The sequence below is a fragment of the Centroberyx gerrardi genome, chromosome 12 (assembly GCF_048128805.1).
Source record: "Centroberyx gerrardi isolate f3 chromosome 12, fCenGer3.hap1.cur.20231027, whole genome shotgun sequence".
NCBI lineage: Eukaryota > Metazoa > Chordata > Actinopteri > Beryciformes > Berycidae > Centroberyx > Centroberyx gerrardi.
The window spans coordinates 25,536,580-25,556,110 of NC_136008.1; the positions used below are offsets into that span (position 1 = coordinate 25,536,580).

At 43.2% G+C, this 19,531-nt stretch overlaps 1 protein-coding gene across 3 annotated transcripts in view; it reads right to left on the reverse strand.

Annotated features, from left to right (window-relative positions):
* triob (trio Rho guanine nucleotide exchange factor b) overlaps positions 1 to 19,531 on the reverse strand; it is an 87,843-nt gene that overhangs the window by 15,247 nt on the left and 53,065 nt on the right. For all 3 annotated transcript variants that reach the window (XM_071901285.2, XM_071901283.2, XM_071901284.2), the window contains exons 33-37: positions 18,095 to 18,234; positions 17,267 to 17,366; positions 14,183 to 14,435; positions 1,527 to 1,813; positions 667 to 837 (exon numbers count right to left, since the gene is read on the reverse strand). In XM_071901285.2, coding sequence (XP_071757386.2) covers positions 667 to 837; positions 1,527 to 1,813; positions 14,183 to 14,435; positions 17,267 to 17,366; positions 18,095 to 18,234 — 951 coding nt within the window. The remainder of the gene's footprint in view (positions 1 to 666; positions 838 to 1,526; positions 1,814 to 14,182; positions 14,436 to 17,266; positions 17,367 to 18,094; positions 18,235 to 19,531) is intronic.

A 19,531-nucleotide genomic window follows, 5' to 3' on the forward strand; every position in this document is an offset into this window, starting at 1 on the left:
AGAGGAGAGTCAAAGAAAGAGGGATTGAAAACGGAGAGGGGAAGGCGGTTTTACATGGAGAGGTAGGGGAACTGGGAAAGAAGAGAAGCAGAACAGAAATCAACGTAATGCTGAAGGTAGGAACGTGCGACCGTCAAGAAAAAAAGAGAACAAAAGAAAACGGATTAGTGCCAAAGCAGAAGTTCGGCAGCGTTATTCAATGTAAGCTCTGTGTGGCTAAAAAGTAACTTTAGTGATATTTAGACAAAGAGCCAAAAGGTATTGAAATTATTCAAATTAAACAATTGGCTGCTCAAATTAACATGAATTTATGTGGATAAAATATCTAACTATCTATAATCTACATATAAAATATCTATAACCAAAACTACAAGTCATGAAATGTTGTGGCATTGTCAAAAATAATTATATTTTCCAACAAAAAAAGAAAAGAAAAAGGGAAATCTGGCACTGACCGAACAAAATCTATATCCCATACTGTCCGTGTGTGTGTATGTGTGCCACTATGTGACAGAACGAAAGCACATAAAACTACTCTGACTTGGTTAAGCTTAACTGGAAAACGGAAGCCACATTTGCACCACTCTGTCTTGGATGGTACATGTGTGCTGTGCCTGTGTATGTGTGCGTAGGAACGCGTATCGTCCACTGCCCTGTGCGTCCCACCTTGTCGTCCTGGGAGTCGGGCTGCAGCAGGCTGTGCTGCTGGATGGCCATGGGGGGCGGCAGAGGGACGGCGTCGGCCCCCTCCTCTCCCTCCTCCTCCCCGCAGCTCTGCATGCCCGACGAGGAAGACTTGGACAGGGTGCCGCTGCTCAGCCCCTCATTACGCATACGCTGGAGAGAGAGAGGGGGGAGAGAGAGAGAGAGAGAGAGAGACAGAGAGAGAGAGAGAGAGAGGGAGAGAGAGAGAGAGAGAGAGAGAGAGAGAGTTAATGTTTTGCATATTATACTACAGAGCAATGTTGGGTCTTAAAATGTTCTGACATGGTCACAGAGAAAACAGTGACAGACGTGCAGAATGAATAGAGTTGGAGGGGGTTTAACAAAGGTACATAAAGGAAGAGAGATTAAATTATCATAAAGCAAGGGAGAACAGATTGTGATGTGTTGCACATGTAGCGACACATAATATTGCATCCTTCTTCCATCCTTTCAGTGAAGAATACTAAACAGAGAGAAGGAAAAACGCCCCCAAAAAGCTCAGTGTTTTTCAATCGTTGGGGCGCGCCTGATAGGGGAGGCGAGAAAAGAAATCAAGCGGAACCAATTTTATGAATTAATGAAAATCTGTTGTATTCAGCTGCAGCCAGACAAACACCACTGGCTATCGAGTGTCAATGTAAACACAAATAACAGCAGGCTGAACATAGAGAAATTGAAATAAATGGCTCAGCTGCAATTTAAGCTTCTTATGTTTTTCTTACCTAGGAAATACATTTATTGCAACTACAATATGAAAACTTGTTACTACGATAGGGGGGGGGGGGGGGGAGGTGGGGGGGAGTCACGTGAAATCCTCTCACCTCCTCCAGGGTCTCGTCCTGCGGCGTGGCGGCGCTGTCGTCGGAGTCCTTCTGCGAGCCGGGCACCGCGTCCACGTTCTTCCGGGCGCCGTCGCGGTTCTTCTTGTGCTTGTGGGCCAGCTTCTTGACGTGGCCGTCGGCCTTGCCGGAGCTGAGCCGCCGCACGGGGCTGGTCAGCCACTTCCTCAGGGTGTTCCCCGGACGCTTGGGCCCCGGGGAGCTGTGGGGGCCCAGGGTGTGGCTGGAGCCCGGCTGCAGGGCGTCGTTACTGGACACGGACAGGGTGTCTAAAAGGCGGGAGAGGAAAGAGGTACATTACATTACATATTGACATGAAGATTGATTTTTTTCCCCCCCTTTATTCTTCGCAAAACCAGACTGTCAGAACATTTTTAATTATGCATAAGGACTCAAAATGGATCACCAGCCTGTGGTCCCAACATGACAAGAGTATATTTTCTTATACAAATCATTAGATTGAAATCAACAAAGGTATTGCATTCTCTGAGTGTATGCATACATGTTTGTTTCCACTCCATATGCCTTCCCTCTGCATTGAAATTAGATCTATACATTCAACCAGTTTCAACTTGTTTAAAAAAGCATGGCAAACAGTACGCAGTGTTATGTAAAACCTGCATAAACTGTTTTCCCTAGTTGCTGTGTGCGTGCGTGTGTTTGCATATAGTGTGTGTGTGTGAGAGAGGACTGAAGAGAGAGACTATATATATGATGTATTTCTCTGAATATGTTTGAATGTGTGTGTGCTATCTGCGGTAGGCAGGCTGGCCTCCCCCTCATGGCTCCTTGGGGAGTCTGTAGGAGGGGAGCTCTTCTTAGACTAGAAGCGGAAGGCTGACTGAGGGAAAGTGATAAAGGGATTCTTCAGGCCCAGTCTGAACACTTGAAAGGTACATCCACCTGTGCTCATTCACTCCTTTTCTCCCTCCATTCTTTCTTTCCTCCCTCCCTCCCTCTCTTCCTAACTCTTTCTCATTCCCTCATTCCTCCTTCCATCCCAAACTTCCTTACTTCCTTTTAGTTGCTCCTTCCTAAAGTGACCACTGATGAACTGGGCTGTTCTGTATTCTGTACTGCGTTACTGACAACAACAATGTCATGGCCTGCTGTTGGAGGGTGAAAGAAAACATCTCAGCCAATAATAAAACAACAGTAGTATGGAGAGCCAAGCTAACTGACCACAGTGCCTTGGGCTGATCACAGTGCGCAACTCGACCCCAACTTTTATACCACCGCAACACTCCCAGAGGAAGACCTTTCACTTCCCAGAAAGGGGTCACAGTTCAACAAAAGTCCACAGCACATTTTCAAAGTATCACAGGCACTGCTGCCAATAAAATAGCGAGGAAATAAAAAATAACTCCCTCGATATCATACAGAACTGCAGCCAACACACGAAGATCAGAAGTGTGCCTCTTACATTCTACTAAAAATCCTACTGGGACACATTTCAGGCCTACATTATACCGGCTCTAGAGTTCATATCCAAGCCTCTGGATTCGCTCCTAAACTGGAGATGTACTCCATCAAATCCGACTTGATGGAGAACCCGATCGGAGCTGTATTTCAGCGGAATGAGAGCATTCCCTCACAAAAGGGTTCTCCGGAGATGATGTTCTCATTCTGCAGAACAGCAAATGACTTCCAGAAGGAGCCCGGCCGCAAAAACAAGTGCATCTGCATGGGGGCTGAGGCTGATGCTAACAAAGGACGCTGCTCTCCTCCCACATCACTCTGCCTTTCAATGTCTGCATCGCATCGGCCTGAGCTGAGGAGCTGCACTGCAAAAATGGCCAAATAATGAGTAAAATGAATTTATCTCATTCCATTGGCAGATTTTCTTTTATTTCATTCAAAAAACTTTTGATTTTAAAGACTGAATACTGAATACAATACATGACTAAGAGTACAAGGCTAGAGATCCTAACTTCTGCCCTCTCATCATTCAGCCCTTTAAATGGGTAGAGAAGTGGCAGCTGGTGAAGATTAAGCATTGAACATAATAAACCATGTGACCAGGTTGAGTGATTTAAAGTGGCTCTGTGGGCCTACTTCTCATGAATGGCAGGTGTGGAAATTCTGCCCTCCATTCAATGAACACAATGCACAGCACTGCATTGTTGAGTGCAAGAGTGTGAGTGTGTGTGTGTGTGTGTGTGCGCTTGCTCCTGAATGAGCGCACCTGCATGTGAGCGTGTGCGTCAGTCATTCAGGCTCTGGGAGACTTATTTTTACTGCGCTGAGCTGATACGAAGCATGTGTTCTCACATCGCACGCAAAGGGAGAAAGCCCAGTTCCTGGAATAACAAGCATCTCCCACATCAGGCCCCATCTTCTCTTGACTTGCTTGGAAGACAGCTATTTCTTATTTTCTGCCACCATCTCACCCTGAGAAAGCCGGGCTTTCAGACAGGACATTGAGAGATATCTCCAGCACAACCTGAGCGATAATAGTCACAGCCTTTCAACCGCTCCGCAAGACCCCAGAAGCCGACTGCATGATTTTCTCAGCCGCTCTCGGGCGAATAATAACCTGTAGAGGTCGAGGCGGTGCAGGTGAGAACACATCTCTTTATCATGCTTTTATCCTGCAATTTATCCTCTACCAGATAGAAAGTCAGGCTATATACTGTGCCATCTCCCGGGGAGAGGAGTAGGCTTAAACTGTTTGGGTGATTTATAAATTCCATCCAAAGGGGCTATTTGGGGAAGAGGGGAGGCGTGGAGTGGTAGTCCGTCTCGGGGGCAATTTGATGGAGGATTATCCCTTCTGTTGGCACAAATGTTTGCATGCAATCCCCTTGTTAAAGATAGATTTTTTAGGGAAACTATGCGGTTTACCTGCCCTCCCCCTCCCCCCATCCAGTAATAAATGAAAACCAGAGTTGTGACTGTTCGTTACGATACCGCACTGGAATGCCGTACCATCATGGAGCCTATTTGAAGCCAGGGCTTAAAGCAAAAAAAACATTCTGAGCCTGAAATGTTCCTGACTGATTGGGTGGTGGGGGTAGTTAGCACACTGCACCATCGCACCATTTATTTCTCTATTTCTCTATAAAACTAGTCCAATAACAATATCAATATACATATTACAAATCCGTCACGGTCTACTAATCCGCGGGCATGGTTTAGGACTCCGTGCGCACAGATTACTAAACCGTGCGCATGGAGCCGTGCGCGGTTTACCAATCGGTGCCCGTATGGATTTCCACATCAATTATTTTTTTATTACCAGGTGACCCCTGGGGAGCTCTGTAGAGAACAGCCAAAGCAATGCCACATTTTTATGCTGAATGACGATTGTAAATTGTGAAAGACAGATCACGTTCCGGTCTGTCATTGCTGCTGGAGCGGCAGCTGTAACTGTCGCTCCCGGTGTGCTCAGATATCGGAGCGCGCGCACAGCGGCGTTGTGTCTGGGATTTACCGTTATCGTGTGGAAAGAGCACTTTCTTTCTGCTGGTTGAGCTCACAGTGCAGAACAAACACCCAGTTCCCTTCATTTGTCGCACCAAGTGTCAAACGGTTTCCCGTCTCCACGCGTTTATTCAATCCATACCTATCGCCATTTGTTTTTTACTCCTGTCTCAGTGACGCGTGTATCTTCACCAGCTTTCATAAACTTCGTTTCCATATTTCAGCTGTGCTACACCACGGAATCGGTGCTACATTGTGATAGAAAGTATCTTGCTGTTCATTGGATAAACAAAAAAACTTGCTCGCATTCCATTGGTAAATGTATTGCTTTGCTTCGCTGAATATGATTGGATAAAACGCATCAAAAACAGAAACCCACATGGAGTGAGGTTTTTTTTTTTTTTTGTCGAAAATAGTTTGTGAATCTAAAACGTCCATATGCCGGAAATCCGGCACCTGGCCGGAGGTCTTTAAGCCCTGTGAAGCTGTAATTCTGATCACTCAGACTGGCTTTGCATTTATGTCTGTCTCCAAGGGGCCACCAAAAACCTAGTATACTTTGGTAGTAGCTTTTAGGTAACCCCAGTACATACAGTATGATCCATCATTCATACTTTCATAAAGCAGAAAGTAAGGGTGCTGAACAGAACTGCAGAAAGAAACTAAACAGGCCTCTTGGAATGGCAGGGTTTTACAATCCTGACTGGGATAGGTGAATTGCAAGCCTCAACATTACACGTGCTGCTTTATACATATATATATATATATACATATATATATATATATATATATACATATATATATATTCATACATGGAAACTGTGCACACTTACAAGCACTGCACAAGAGACTGTCATTGTCCAGCAGAAACCACATATTTTGCTTTTTTTTTTTTTTTTTTTTTACTGTAATTGACAGATGACACTGACTTCCACATAGCAAATTTTTACTAACCAAGTCAAACCATTGCTAATGCATTGCAAATGTGCATTGATGGGAAAATAAACTTTCTCTCTCTCTCTTTCACTTCTTACAAAGTTTACTACAAATTGACTTACATCACCATTACCCTCCACTTACAGAACACACCTACTTACATACTGTGACGCCTAGGTGGAGACTTGTGCTCTAAGTTTAAAGCAGACAAACAAGAGAACCCATAAAGACACGGGGGTCAGGACTTGTCATGTAGAGCAAACAGACCACAATGCTTACAGACATGCTGGGGTCACAACCTCTCATGTAGCCATGCTGTTAGCAGGCGGGTCTCAAGTATTATATGAGATGTTGCAGGACAACATCAGCAGATTTGGCAGAGCAATGTAAAAACACTTTACATCGCCGCTCTGCCAAATCAAAGGGGTGAGAGACAATTGCTTCTTCGCCCCCATCATTGAAATTTAAACACCGCCTGTGTGTTGATGTGTGTAGTATATAAGCAAACCAAATCAAATCAGATTATAAAACACTTAGTAGATGCAGAGAGATGACATCATCCTTGTGGTCCCAATTGTAAGCGTATACTTTTGCCTCCAAACATCATATAAAATGTTAGAAATAAAGAAAGTTATGGATAAATACAAGATATACCCCAAATAATAATCGAGCCATGGACAATATGGGCTTTTGGCACTCCGAAAAATGCAAAAAAGGAAAACAAGACTTAAACTCAGGTACACCCGAGGAAAATAGTACCACCAAATAAAATAGTAGCACCTGTCCCATGTGTTTAATGGGTTAAATGTGAACACTTAAGACAGTGAGCTAAGCAGTTACACTGTTAGCTTAATGCTTTGATAAGACCATAGAGATCTTGTTAACGGAGAGGTGTAAAGGGGTGGAACACGGGGTCAACAGCCTTGACACATTCCTCCACGGTGGAAAATAACCCCAGGCACACACACACACACACACACACACACACACACACACAGACAGACATGTGAAGAGCTGTGGTCTGTGGCTGTGGTAGAGGCCATGACCTTTGCCCCTGCAGGGCGTCTTTCATCATGAAGACACCTCAGGGACAGCTGGTCTGGCTCTAACACTCATGGGAAACAAATATGGGAGATACGTCGGTTGAGACTGCAGTGCTGACGCTAGATGCAGAAGATCAGAACTACTGGCAATCTCCACAATGACCGCCTGAAACTGCACGCAGCAACACCGCATTAGGACACTTTCTGTCAGTGTTACCTGTATTCTTCTACAGTGACTATCATTGTAAATGTCTCATCTCCATGACGATCTCTATGCCAAAACACTATATATTAGGGATAAGACGATATATCGAATTTCAATATATATTGCTATACAAAAATGTGACAATACGTGATCACGGTATTAGCTATATTTCATTCTGCTGTAGGAATCACACTTTGTAATGATATTTTTAAATTGTCGTTTATATTGTAGCAAGCCAGTGCAATTGCTAGAAAGATTTGTGAACCGAATCATGAACCCCATATTGTGTATTGAATCGTATCGTGAGATCGTTCCGTCCCTAATATATATCAATTTTCAGCTCATCAGTCAGTGTCATCGCTAAAATCTTGAGAATTCTGACTGGAAAAGTCTCATCATTTGTCCACTGACTTCAATTACCTATGATAGGCTTTAAAAAGTTCCATAATTTGTTTAAAATTGTGCAAAAACAATTTCAAGAACAAATATCGCTTCTATCTTTTAAATGATGGATGTGCAATTTTGGAATAAAACTCTTCATATTCATATTGGATGGCATGGGTTGGATGATAAATCCTACAGTATCAGCACTTCTGAAAAGTTTGATCAGGATGGGCAATATCAGTGGCCAGCAGTTGACCTAATTGGTGAACTGATGTCTCTCTGTGCCCTAATCGCATCAAACATGTCTGGTTCACTTCCTGGTTGACTCATCAGCAGACTCACCAGGGCATCCTGCTGCTGAGGCAGCTGTGAGGCACATGCACATCTTCACACAGCATTACTGTTTGAATACAGTAGGGATGGGGCGATATATTGAAATTCAATATATCGCGATACAAAAATGTGACAATATGTATCGTGGGCCAGGAAAATGAATCGCGATATTAGCTCCATTTTATTCTGCTGTAGTAATCACAAATGAGACGGCTTGCCTATCACACTTTCACAAACCCTCCATCGAAACTATATTATTTGCACTTTTACATTGTTGTTTACACTCTAGTAAACCAGTGCCATTGCTAGAAAAATTTGTGGGGTGGGGGGGTTAGGGTTAGCTGATCCATAGAATGTGGAGAGGGCGTGCCACAAACAGTCATACTTAGAAGGGGCGAGTAGTTGGGAAGGGAGACACAGAGTTGAGAGACCACCCGGTGCGCATACTGACAAAACTATTCTATTATGTTGATGTTTTTTATGCTTTATTAGATGGTGTACAGTGGAGAAACAGGAAAAAATCCTCTGTGATCCAACTATTCTATTCCACTACATTTTACTTGACGCTGCCTCATCACACAGCCTTAATTCTCTCCACAGGTAGCGATCCTCCCAACTGGGTCACAGTAAACACTAAACACTGCTGCCTATTCTATTCCACTCTATTCTTTTTGACCCCATTATTTTCTACTGTCCCTGAGGGTTCTGTAATAAACACCCTCTGCCCATCTGTCAGGCACCAATCTCACCCAGCATACAGACAAGACACACAATCATAATCTAGTCACTGTCACTCCAGCAGATTTAATATCTCATCACATTATGATGCACTCACTGGACTACTTTCATTCCCATAATGCTTAATCCACACTTGATCAATCAAAACCCAAGGAATACCCATAAACAAAAACACTTTGTCGCATCGAAATATAATAACAACAGGGTATCTGATGTGGAATCTACAACAAACAAGGACAAACACTCAGAAAACCTTCATTTTTTTTGCAGTTTCTTGGTGACTTGGAGACTACTAGTGCACTGTCAATGTGAAACTGTCAACTATCTTTATGTCCTCCATACAGACTGAATAGTAAATACATTCTATCATAAGCATGCCCAAGCTCTCGCTATATTATACACCGTATAATGTTTTTTAAAAGCAGAATTGCCATGGGAAGTAATCCTTAAATATGTAAAAAACAGTATATTCTCCACATATCAAGCACATACCCAATTAAAAACAAAACAAAACAAAAAATCACAATTTCCATACCATGCAAACCCAGGTACAGAATATAAAACAGTATATGTTTTACATTAAGAACAAAATATGAATATACCCTGACCTAGAAATACTGTTATGTTCATATCAAAAGCATAGCAAGAACATAAAACTCTGTTTGTCCTACACATTAGCGTGTTACTCATGTGTTACACATGACAGAGGCACGTACCCAGGTCCAGCAGCCAGAACTTGCAGTTGTCAGAGTGTCCTTCCTGAGGTGAATCCATGTGACAGAGCGGACTTAGAGTCACCAGGGACTCGATGCCATGGGCCATGTCACCCAAATATCAAGCCTCAGGAATATTCACCGGAACTATTCACTCACAGCATCCTCTCCGGTATGACAACATGCTTCTGAATCCCTCCGCAAGCCCGAAAAATTAGTCTTCAAATGACTCGTGGTTCAGAGTAAACTGCAACTATGTCGCTGAGATTTCAGAGAGAGAAAATGTAAAGTCCAGCGGTGAGGAAAAAGAAGTCAAATGCAGCATTAGTGGTGGGATGTTCCCTCTCTCTCTCTCCCCCTCTCTCTCTCTCTCTCTCTCTATCTCCTTCCCTCCCTCCCTCCCTCCCTGGTGAGTGGGCTGCTGGGAGGATATTGGGCAAGCCTCCACTGTGCCTCTGCTGTTCCAAGGGGCCGCTTGCAAGCATGCAGCACATCTACCGTATTACCCTTTGTAGAAGCACCCACTCACTTTGTGTGGGCGTGTGCATATTTTACAGGCATTAGGATGCATAGAAGTTCGGGCAGTTCAGCAGGAGCGAAAATAGACTTTGTTATGAAAACCGAAACGGAACTGAGCGGCGAAATGCTCAGTGATAAAATGATTTTTGGATCCAATTTCTTCATATATAGAGCTCACACACAGGCGAGTGTTTGGCTAGAACTCGGAATGTACACTGGGGGTTTTCATGGGTCTGAGCCCAAGTGTTTTTAGCACTTTTAACCCATTTTAGTCCCCTGTGCGCCATGTACAGCCTAGAGCAGCTAGGCAGGCTAGATGTACAAAGATCTCCCTGTTAAAAGTGTGTGTGTGTGCGTGTGTTCCCTCTTAGTCAGGCTCCCTGGGCACTGAACACACACTTTCCTGTAACAGCACACACGCACACACTGGCTGCGTCTTACACAGAGTCCCTTTATCAATAATGCCACCGCTACACGTACCTTTGTACTTAATTCATTCTCAAAACCACTGAGATTCAACGTGCATGCTGTTGCTAATTTGGAAAACAGTTAGGTAAAAGCAGGGAGGGTGCAGCTGAAATGACAAACAGCTAAATTCCAGTAGTAAAATTGAATATGTGGGCAGAATCTAAATGAGAGTCACCACAACCTTATTTCCCAGGAATCTGTAGGTTTACACAAGTTTCAGCAGCTCCTTCAGCAACACAGGGCTCCTTGTTTTAACACCAGGAAAGCACACACACACACACACACACACACAATGAACACATAGACGTGCATTACCGACATCTTAAACCAAAACATCCTTGAACCAGACCAGACAACTAGCTTCGAGCTGTTATATGCGAGTCATGTTCTGAATTCATATGTTGCTCCCAACTTTCAGTCCAGGCTAATTCAAAATGATTCTCACCAACTGGAATTTGAATGGATATGAATAGTGACAGTATTTAGGACACAGACCTGTCCACCTGGAACCATTTCAAACTCTATTCTATTGTATCCCATCCTATTCTTCCAGGCAGAGTCCCTGGCCCCCAACAGCCAGTCTCACAGTCAATTATTCCTGTATCTGTGACACAGCAGGAGTAGGGGCGATTTCCCGGAGAACACCCTAATCCCCTAAATCGTCGCCCTTCCGCAGCTTCACTGAAAGGGGCCTGCACGGTTGGTCAGTAAAGTCAAAAGGCTGACAAAGTAGCAAAGCCTTTTTTTTGTCATCCTCATCTTCCTCCTCCTCAGCAACCTTTTTTTGACTAGAGCAACCCCTGCAGCGAGAGGCTTTGTGAAGCCCCGCTCCTTTTCAACGCTCCGTCTGGCCACACACACACACACACACAAATTCATGCAGTGTGGGCTGGTTATGCGCAACCAAAGAACCAAGGAAGCAAGGAAAAGAGAGACAAAAAGAACATCTTCAGAGAGCAAAACAGAGATGAGAAAATTGAAGAGAAAAACTGGAGCTGAAGTTAAAAGCGCCAAGTAGAAAGTAAGAACCAATAGAGCTCGAAAAGCTGCTGCGACACCAAGGGAGCATCATTCCAGTCTTTCTTTATGGATTCATGGTTTAATACCAAGCACCTGACCTACTTTTTTGGACACGCACACACTACCTTTCTGCAAAAGAAGACGCTGGGAGATTCTAGACTTGATCCTGAACCAGTAAATCAGTCAGCTGATTCCAAAGTGGTGCATTCCTCTATGTACTAGCCTCCTATAATTTGAAATACCAACAAAGAACTTTTAATTTTGACTGTAAAGTCAAGTAATGTTTGTGTGTCAGTAATGTTTGTATGCTATATCGCCATGGAGACAAGTTGTACGGCACTCGCCCACTCTTCCTAATTAAAGAGAGAAAGGAAGGGAGCAGAAACTAAACTTTATTGGCATTCTGTCAAGGCACGATAACAGCGGGTCATACCTCTCTGCTTCCCGTGGACAGCACTCCTCCAGCCGACCAATACGTAGAAGCCTTTCCTCTCACTACATTTCATTAGCGATATTTCCTCCTTCAACAATTCAATACTAGTTAGATGATTCCCAAACGTTTTAAGTTACGGGGAAAAAATCAATAAAGTAAAAATAAAAATTACATATATGTTGAGGCCATGATTTACTACATCAATAGACCTCCTTCCGTCATTTTGGTTAATTCATACCATACATGCATACATATTTGATTTTAGCCCATTGCCATAATTAGTTGAATTTGGTTGATTGACTTAATTTATTTAGTTTAATTTGCCTGATATTGCCTGACAGAGATTCATTAATCAAGTTTTACTTTGGGGAAAACACTTAGGATGGAGTTATCAAGGCGTTATGGTTAGTAAGAAACAATTAATAAGGATATTGAGAGCTAATGGGATATATTGTCATCAATATTCAGTCTTGGGGGATGTTACAGACTTAGACTTTGTTATAGATAGTTGATCAGTTGCAAGGATTTATATCAGTCATCATCTGAAGCAGGTGTTCGGTAGCTCTCCGACATCACGTCTCAGAAAAGGGGTTGGTGCTGTTGTACTGGTTCTATACAGTATATTAACTTATTTCATGTGCATGTTATATTTGCATGCTTTGAATGCAACTTGAGCGCACATTTTATATATCATATGCACATGATAGCATGTCGTGGACAGAAGTTAATACTTTGTTATCATGAAATTAGGGATGTCCCGACCAACTTATTTTTTTGTCTCCAATTGGATCCGAGTCATTTAATATTGAGTATTTGCTGATACTGTGCCCTGATCCGATATTTTTGTCTATTTTTTTAAACAATTAAACAGCTGTGTGCTGCAGGCATCACTCAGCAAAAGCATTAGATGTGAAAGTGTACAAGCTGGCAGACTGATGGCTAGCCAAAGGCAGTGTGAAAGGATTTGGAAATAGCAATGCCACATTTCCAATATAACACCTTTTGCCAGTTTCTCTGGAAGGGGCGTAACATACAGAGAGCAGCACGTTCCATACCATGTGCCTCACTACCACAAGTGGTGGTGGATTATGTTTTATGGTCTATGTGGATAACGCCCGTTTACGACACATACATGTTTACCACAATTGGCATAAATGGAGCCAAGGGAGAGAAATTAAATAATTAAATGGATTGGAATTCGATTGGGCATCATGTAGCCGATACCATAAATCTAAATTTGCCTTGATCTGGTCTGATTCCGAGAACCACTCCTGGGATTCCCTCACCTCCAACTCAAAACACATCACAAGGTACAAGCGGGTTGTGCGTGAGTGTGTGTGTGTGTGTGTGTGTGTGCGCATATGTGAAAATTCCCACATTTCTGGCAATGATCTGTTATGCTGGTAATTATAAGCATGAAGCAGCAAACATGTTATCTAACAGGACATGAGTCAACAACACATGTACAGTATAATGACTGTATACCTAGAGCGCATCTGGAAATCTGGAATTCCTGGCGTGACGTGAACACACTCAGCAGGAAAAACTGTGGGGGCCTTTGGGCACCACAACAGACTGCAGACTGAGTTCACATCCTCCAGGGTCCTACCTTGACGGGCGTCTTCTTCTTCTTCACGTTGCTTACAACAGAAAGGGCACGCTGCTGCACGTTCAACATCAGATAAGATAAGGGTCTCTGACAGCAATAAGATCCGAGGATGTTAAGTGTGCCGGGAACTCAAAAGGTTGGAATTATCTCAAGTTAATTAAAAGAGAGCCGTGCTTCAAGCGGGTTTTTTCACAGTTGCATAGCAACACCTAGAAATATAACAAGCGCTTCCCCGAGCAGCTGTTTAGTGATATGTGAAGGTTCTGCAGGTCAGTAATGATGTGTTTGCAAATAAGCAATACATCCTGCTCGCCAATTCAGAGCTTTCACCAACGTGAGTAATGCCTTTTTTTGTCCCTGTGTGACTGAATGTGAGAAACATTTCCAGTCTACCTGCCACTAACCTTCTCCAACACATATTATACACTACCAGTCAAAAGTTTGGACACACATTTTTCTTTATTTTTACTATTTTTCACATTTTAGAATAATAGTAAAGACATCAAACTATGAAATAACACAAATGGAATTATGCAGTGAGTCTTATATTTTAGATTCTTTAAAGTAGCTGCCGTTTGCCTTGATGGAAAGGCAAAGGCTTTGGAAAGAAATTCATACATAGGCATCAACTTCGCTATTTATATTTGTCTAAAAAACAAATTTCAAGCATTTAAGCAGAAGCCTTTAGATCAAAATGGCTTTAAGGTGATGAAAAACATAGTATATTCAATCAGGTGTGTCCAAACTTTTGACTGGTAGTGTATGTGTGTGTGTGTGTGTGTGTGTGTGTGTGTGGGAAACATCCTCCTCCTACCTTTGTGGTTGAAGAGCCCCTCCATCTCCATGGAGGACCTGGAGTGAGCGATGCAGAGCATGGTGCAGGGTACCAGGCCCTCCTGGGCCGGGGAGCGGTCCGTGGTCCGGACCAGGCACCAGTCCGGTTTGTCGTGGAGCCGCTCCAGCACCTCCACCGTCTGGCCTCGCCGCACCGTCAGCTCGCCGCTGTTGCCGCCGTTACCGGCCATGAAGTCGTGGATCACCACCGTCAGCTCACAGCCGCCGGACAGCTGGAGAGGAGAGAGGCAGCGGAGGAGGACAGAAGTTAGAGATGTGGAAGCATTTTGTTTCTAGTGTTCATATTTGTTCATAAGTGTTTATGTTTTTCATATAGACTGGTAAAGAGAGAGAGAGAGAGAGAGAGAGAGAGGGACACACACACATACACACGTAAACTTTCGCCTGTAGCTGTTAAAAAAGATAATGTAATGTCATGGCTGTTTAGGGACAATCACGGTGTTATAAAAGCTTAATCATAATGAGCAAGTCATAAACAAAATAAACATAAAAGGAAAATTGACTTCTAATCCAATCAGTATTGATTAACAGCACACCGGATCGTCCAGTACTATAATACCAGTTCAGATACTTAACAATTACAATAACAATTTTCTGTAGGTTGAACGAAAGCAAATTTTATTGTTTCTTATAGATTTAACCAAGTCGATGCCAACATGCATGCTCTTCCTCGAAATTATTTCTGTCATTATTTACTGCAGTCAACAGGCTCCAAAAACAGAACAGAAAGCAAATCTCCCCACACGTCACCCTCTAACAGTAGCAGCACAGGTACTCCAGCAGCCTTACTGTAAAGTAAGTGTGACTGTACTAATGACTGGTGACTCACTGTCACCCAGTTCACTGAGCTCAACGTGACTCTGACAGACTGTCTCGCCGTCTGTGAAAAGACAGGCTGATGCGGGCTAGTTTCTGTGGCGATATGAGATTACAAGTGGGAAAAATCACCTGGCGTGTTGCTCACCGGGTTTCACTACTGTCCTTCAGTTCAAAATGTGACTGATGATGCAATCACCTCTTGCTACTGATGCTTCCATCTCTTACTTATAGCAACGTGCTGTGCTCAAAAGTGAGATATACTGTATTTGTATCCCACAGAGTGTATAGATTTCTAGTTTATCTTTCTGCATGGACAAATATGAACTACAAGGACATATAAAATCTCTTTGATAGTCTCTAATGTAGTTAGTGAACTCTACAATAAACACAGCAATTACACAATTGCCAATAGATACACAAATTAAATTTCAAGTCTTCAAGTTCTTATTTCTTCACAGTCAGCATTCTGCAAATTCTATGGCCGTCTTTTTATCATAAGAAAGCATTTTCATTCATAACCCACTATCTGCTACATACCCTTTGGTAGTGTGGCAAAGCCAGAGAGCTGAGGAGCTGAGCGACGGGATGCAAGCTCCCGTCCTCTAGCTTATCCATTGTTTTCCACTCCTTCATCCTGATACGAGTCCGAGCCTGCCGGACCAGTCAGGTTCTATAAGTCTCTTTTCTAGGGCAGTCCACTAAAATAGCCCTAGTTCACTAAGAAGAAGAGGTTCACAAGAATAGCTTATGTTTTCTGGAACATTCCCCCCCAAAAAAATATGATCCACTGGAATAGTCCGAGGCCACTAGAAAAGTCCACTATAGTCCAATATGGGTGTTTATATTCAAGCTACTGGAGCTTAAATGATTCCCTGTTGCACCTGTTCCTTAGAACAATCCATCCTTGACTGTGTCAGAGGTCAAATGCGTCTTACTCCAAAATAGTTTGCAACCACTGTCCGATGAAGGCTGCAAACTGCCAATAAAAAAATCAACGAAGAAGAAATACACCAGAAAATACACTGCGGTCATGCTAGGGTAGCACCTGCATCTTTCTATCTGTGAAGCCTAGTGTGAGATCTATAGCTGCCTGGAGTCGAAACTGTGCTCTCCTGTCTGGCATACAGACGAGCGTCCTCTGTGAAGAGAGCGTGGGAGGCTGCAGCTACTGACACACAAGTCAGTCACCAAAGCAGACACACACACACACACACACTCTCACACACTCACACCACAGTTGCTGCCTCTTGAATGAGAGAGTTCTCACAGAGCGAGAGAGGCATGCACAATTTGAATTTGCATGTGAGATTGTGTGTATGTGTGCCAATGACTAGTTTCTGCGATAGTTTTGGCATAAGTGGGCAGACACACACATACACACACATTCCTCTCCTCCTCACCTTTACATGACTCTCGTATGTTTTGTTTACATGTTGTGTGAAACAGTCACAGAGCTGACCTGTGTGCTGTGAGTTTGCTAAATTGGGACAGTAGACACTAAGTTCATTTCCAGCCAATTTTCTTATTATCTATAATTACAGCAGGAGTGTATGAGGCCAAATGGGGGAAGTCCAACTCTAGTTTGAAAACAACAAACTCATATAAGAGCTGCCTCTGTTTGTCTATCCTTTAATGTTAGTATGAACCAAAACAGAACTATAGCAAGCTCTTGATGTGTGTGTTTGTGTGTGTGTGTGTGTGTGTGTGAGAGAGAGCTTTACAGTAGCTCATACTGAGTGTGGGAGGACAGGCCTTCTGTGCTGCTATTACCAGATATAACCAAGGCCGACTGTCTGTTCCCAGTGAGCTAGGATTCTCTCTCTCTCACACACACACACACACACACACACACACACACACACACACACAGTGCTTTAAAGGTCTGTCAGATGGACAGTCTCTTCTTGCCAACACAATCAAGCGGTTTCACAGGAAACAACTTGTGGAGAAATGCTTTCACCTACGCAGGTTGTGGCTTTTGACGCTCATGTCACTGTGTGATGGTGTGATATGATAAGAGTGACAGTTACCAACAAATGACAGAATAGCTACATATTTACTGTATAAACTGAATGTTGCTAAATGTGAGGGGAAAAGATAAAATTAAATTGTACTAAAAAATTTTCTGTTGTGGATATGACCTGCCTAGTGTGTTTTTGTGGGTGCAAACTGGCTGGAGATGGTCAGTGTGTGTGTGTGTGTGTGTGTGTGTGTGTGTTCCTACCTTGTCACTGTCCAGTGTGTTCTGGGAGGTGCGGGAGGCGATGGAGATGGTGTCTGGCTGGCTGCTGGCGTCTCCCTGGCTGTCCAGCTCCTCTCCATCCCTACAGGCAGACAGCAACAAGTAAACAACATTATTATCATTATAGTAATTCCATTCATTGATGATAATTCCATATCATTTCTATGTTTTTGTAGATCTATCACTGCACATATTGATTACTGCCTTGATATAATAGCCCCAAATCTGAGAAGACATCTTTTGTTCTTTAGTGCTATCATCACTTTTCTCCAGTATGGTTGTCATTCAAGAAAAGAGGGTCCAGCTGTGCAGACTGTAGCAAAGTAACACACATGGGTTGAAAAATGGTATTAAAATCAATATTTCTAAAAGTTACTGGAAAACTGAGTTCAGTTTCAATTTAAAAAATAGTTTTAAATGTGTTAGATTTATTTTGAAATGTTTGTTGCAAATCTAAAAAACACCATTATTATCAATTTTGCCATGATTGTCATAATTAACATTTCAACTTAACAACAGTCATTAAAATTTACATCTACATAAGTAATCATCGCTGCCTCAGGGTTTGATGGGAACATCGACTCCCAGGGAGAGCTGATCCTCCAGGATTCCTTCAAATGATCTAAATCAGCCATATCCAAATTTTAAGTGGCACATTAACAGCTTGAGCTTTGGAGTGGCATCATCAATTTATCTTTTATCACATCAGAGGATTAAATAAACTCTGGATTTATTGAGTCTAATCTCACCCTATTAAAAAAGTGAGGAAGCCCTACTTAATACAGTCTTGGTGAGCGAGTGTTAGCCTACCGTCTGCCCTTGTGTTTAGCTGTGGTGGCTTTAGGGATGTGGATGGGCTCCTTCAGGGCTCCGCGCAGGTGGACCGTTCGCTCCTGGATGACCTCCCGGATGTGCTTGATCCAGTCCTGCTTGTTCTCAATGTTGGAAGCCTGTTGGGCAGGGCAACACGTGCACACACACACACACACACACACACACACACACACACAGGCAGACATACATATGATTCGTGTGTACAGCAGTTCTATCAACAAACTAGTCAGGACTTTTTTTCCCCCCTTTTTCACACACACACACACACACACAGACAATTAAGTCCACAAAAGGCTCGCATTAACATTAGACATTAACATACTTCAGTGAAGGAAAATTAAACCAGCTATTCTCTTCATTATGAGACCTGACTGAATGAGTTGTTGACCAGCAGCACAGAGTGAGGTCTAATTTAGTCATTACAGTCCATTCTGAGCCTGCATGAGTGCTTTGATCCCTGCAATCACAGCGCTTTAGACACACGCCTATATATAGACAGACACACACACACACACACACACACACACACACACACAATGTGAAATTACGGACCACTTGGAGATCCGCAGAGAGACTAAGGACATTTTTGGTGCTTATTTACGTCAGCCAGTCAATGCGTAGATACTGTAATTAGCATATGACTACAGCCCCCCCCCGATGTCTTCTCCTCCTTCACTTAGCAACCAGCGGCACCAAGGCTGCTGCGTTACTGTGTTACATAAGAAGCAGATTAAGATGCTCATTACAGTTATGCAATAAAACCTTGTACAGCACACACACACTGCAACACATACACTAGGACTCACACTGTTTCTCTTTCTCTCTCTCACACACACACACCATGCATAAAACATGGGTCCTGACTCCCTGCGCGCTAACCAGCGAGTCGCTTGTGAGTTCGGCTTATGACCCACCGACTGCTATGCTAATGTTTGCATTTGATGAGCAGAAAAGAAGACAGAGTGGCAGAAAGTAACACTCCACCCCCCCGCAGGGAGGAACTTTCTTGGCTGAACAGAAGGAGCCGTGTGTAGGACTCAGTGTGGGTGGACCACCACAGGCACGGGGTGACTCTTCTTTATGTGTAAACGACTTGACCGTTGCTGCAGAAGAGTATTCAATCTGCAGGGGGCGGATTAACAAGTCAGTGCAGCGCCGGAAGCAGAACTAAAACTGCCAAAAAATGTCCTTATAAAACACATATTTCCGGTCCTCAGGTCTAACTTGGTGAGTCACATCAGAAGCCGTTGTAAAATATCCCAAAAAAGCACACCCTGTTAATTCACACATACACTGTTAATTAAAATATTAACGCATTGACCGAATACTTGTGTGTCACTTAGCAACCACATTGTTTATCTACTGTTCAAGAATTATACTGCTTGGCAGAATAATATAACTAGTAGTATAATT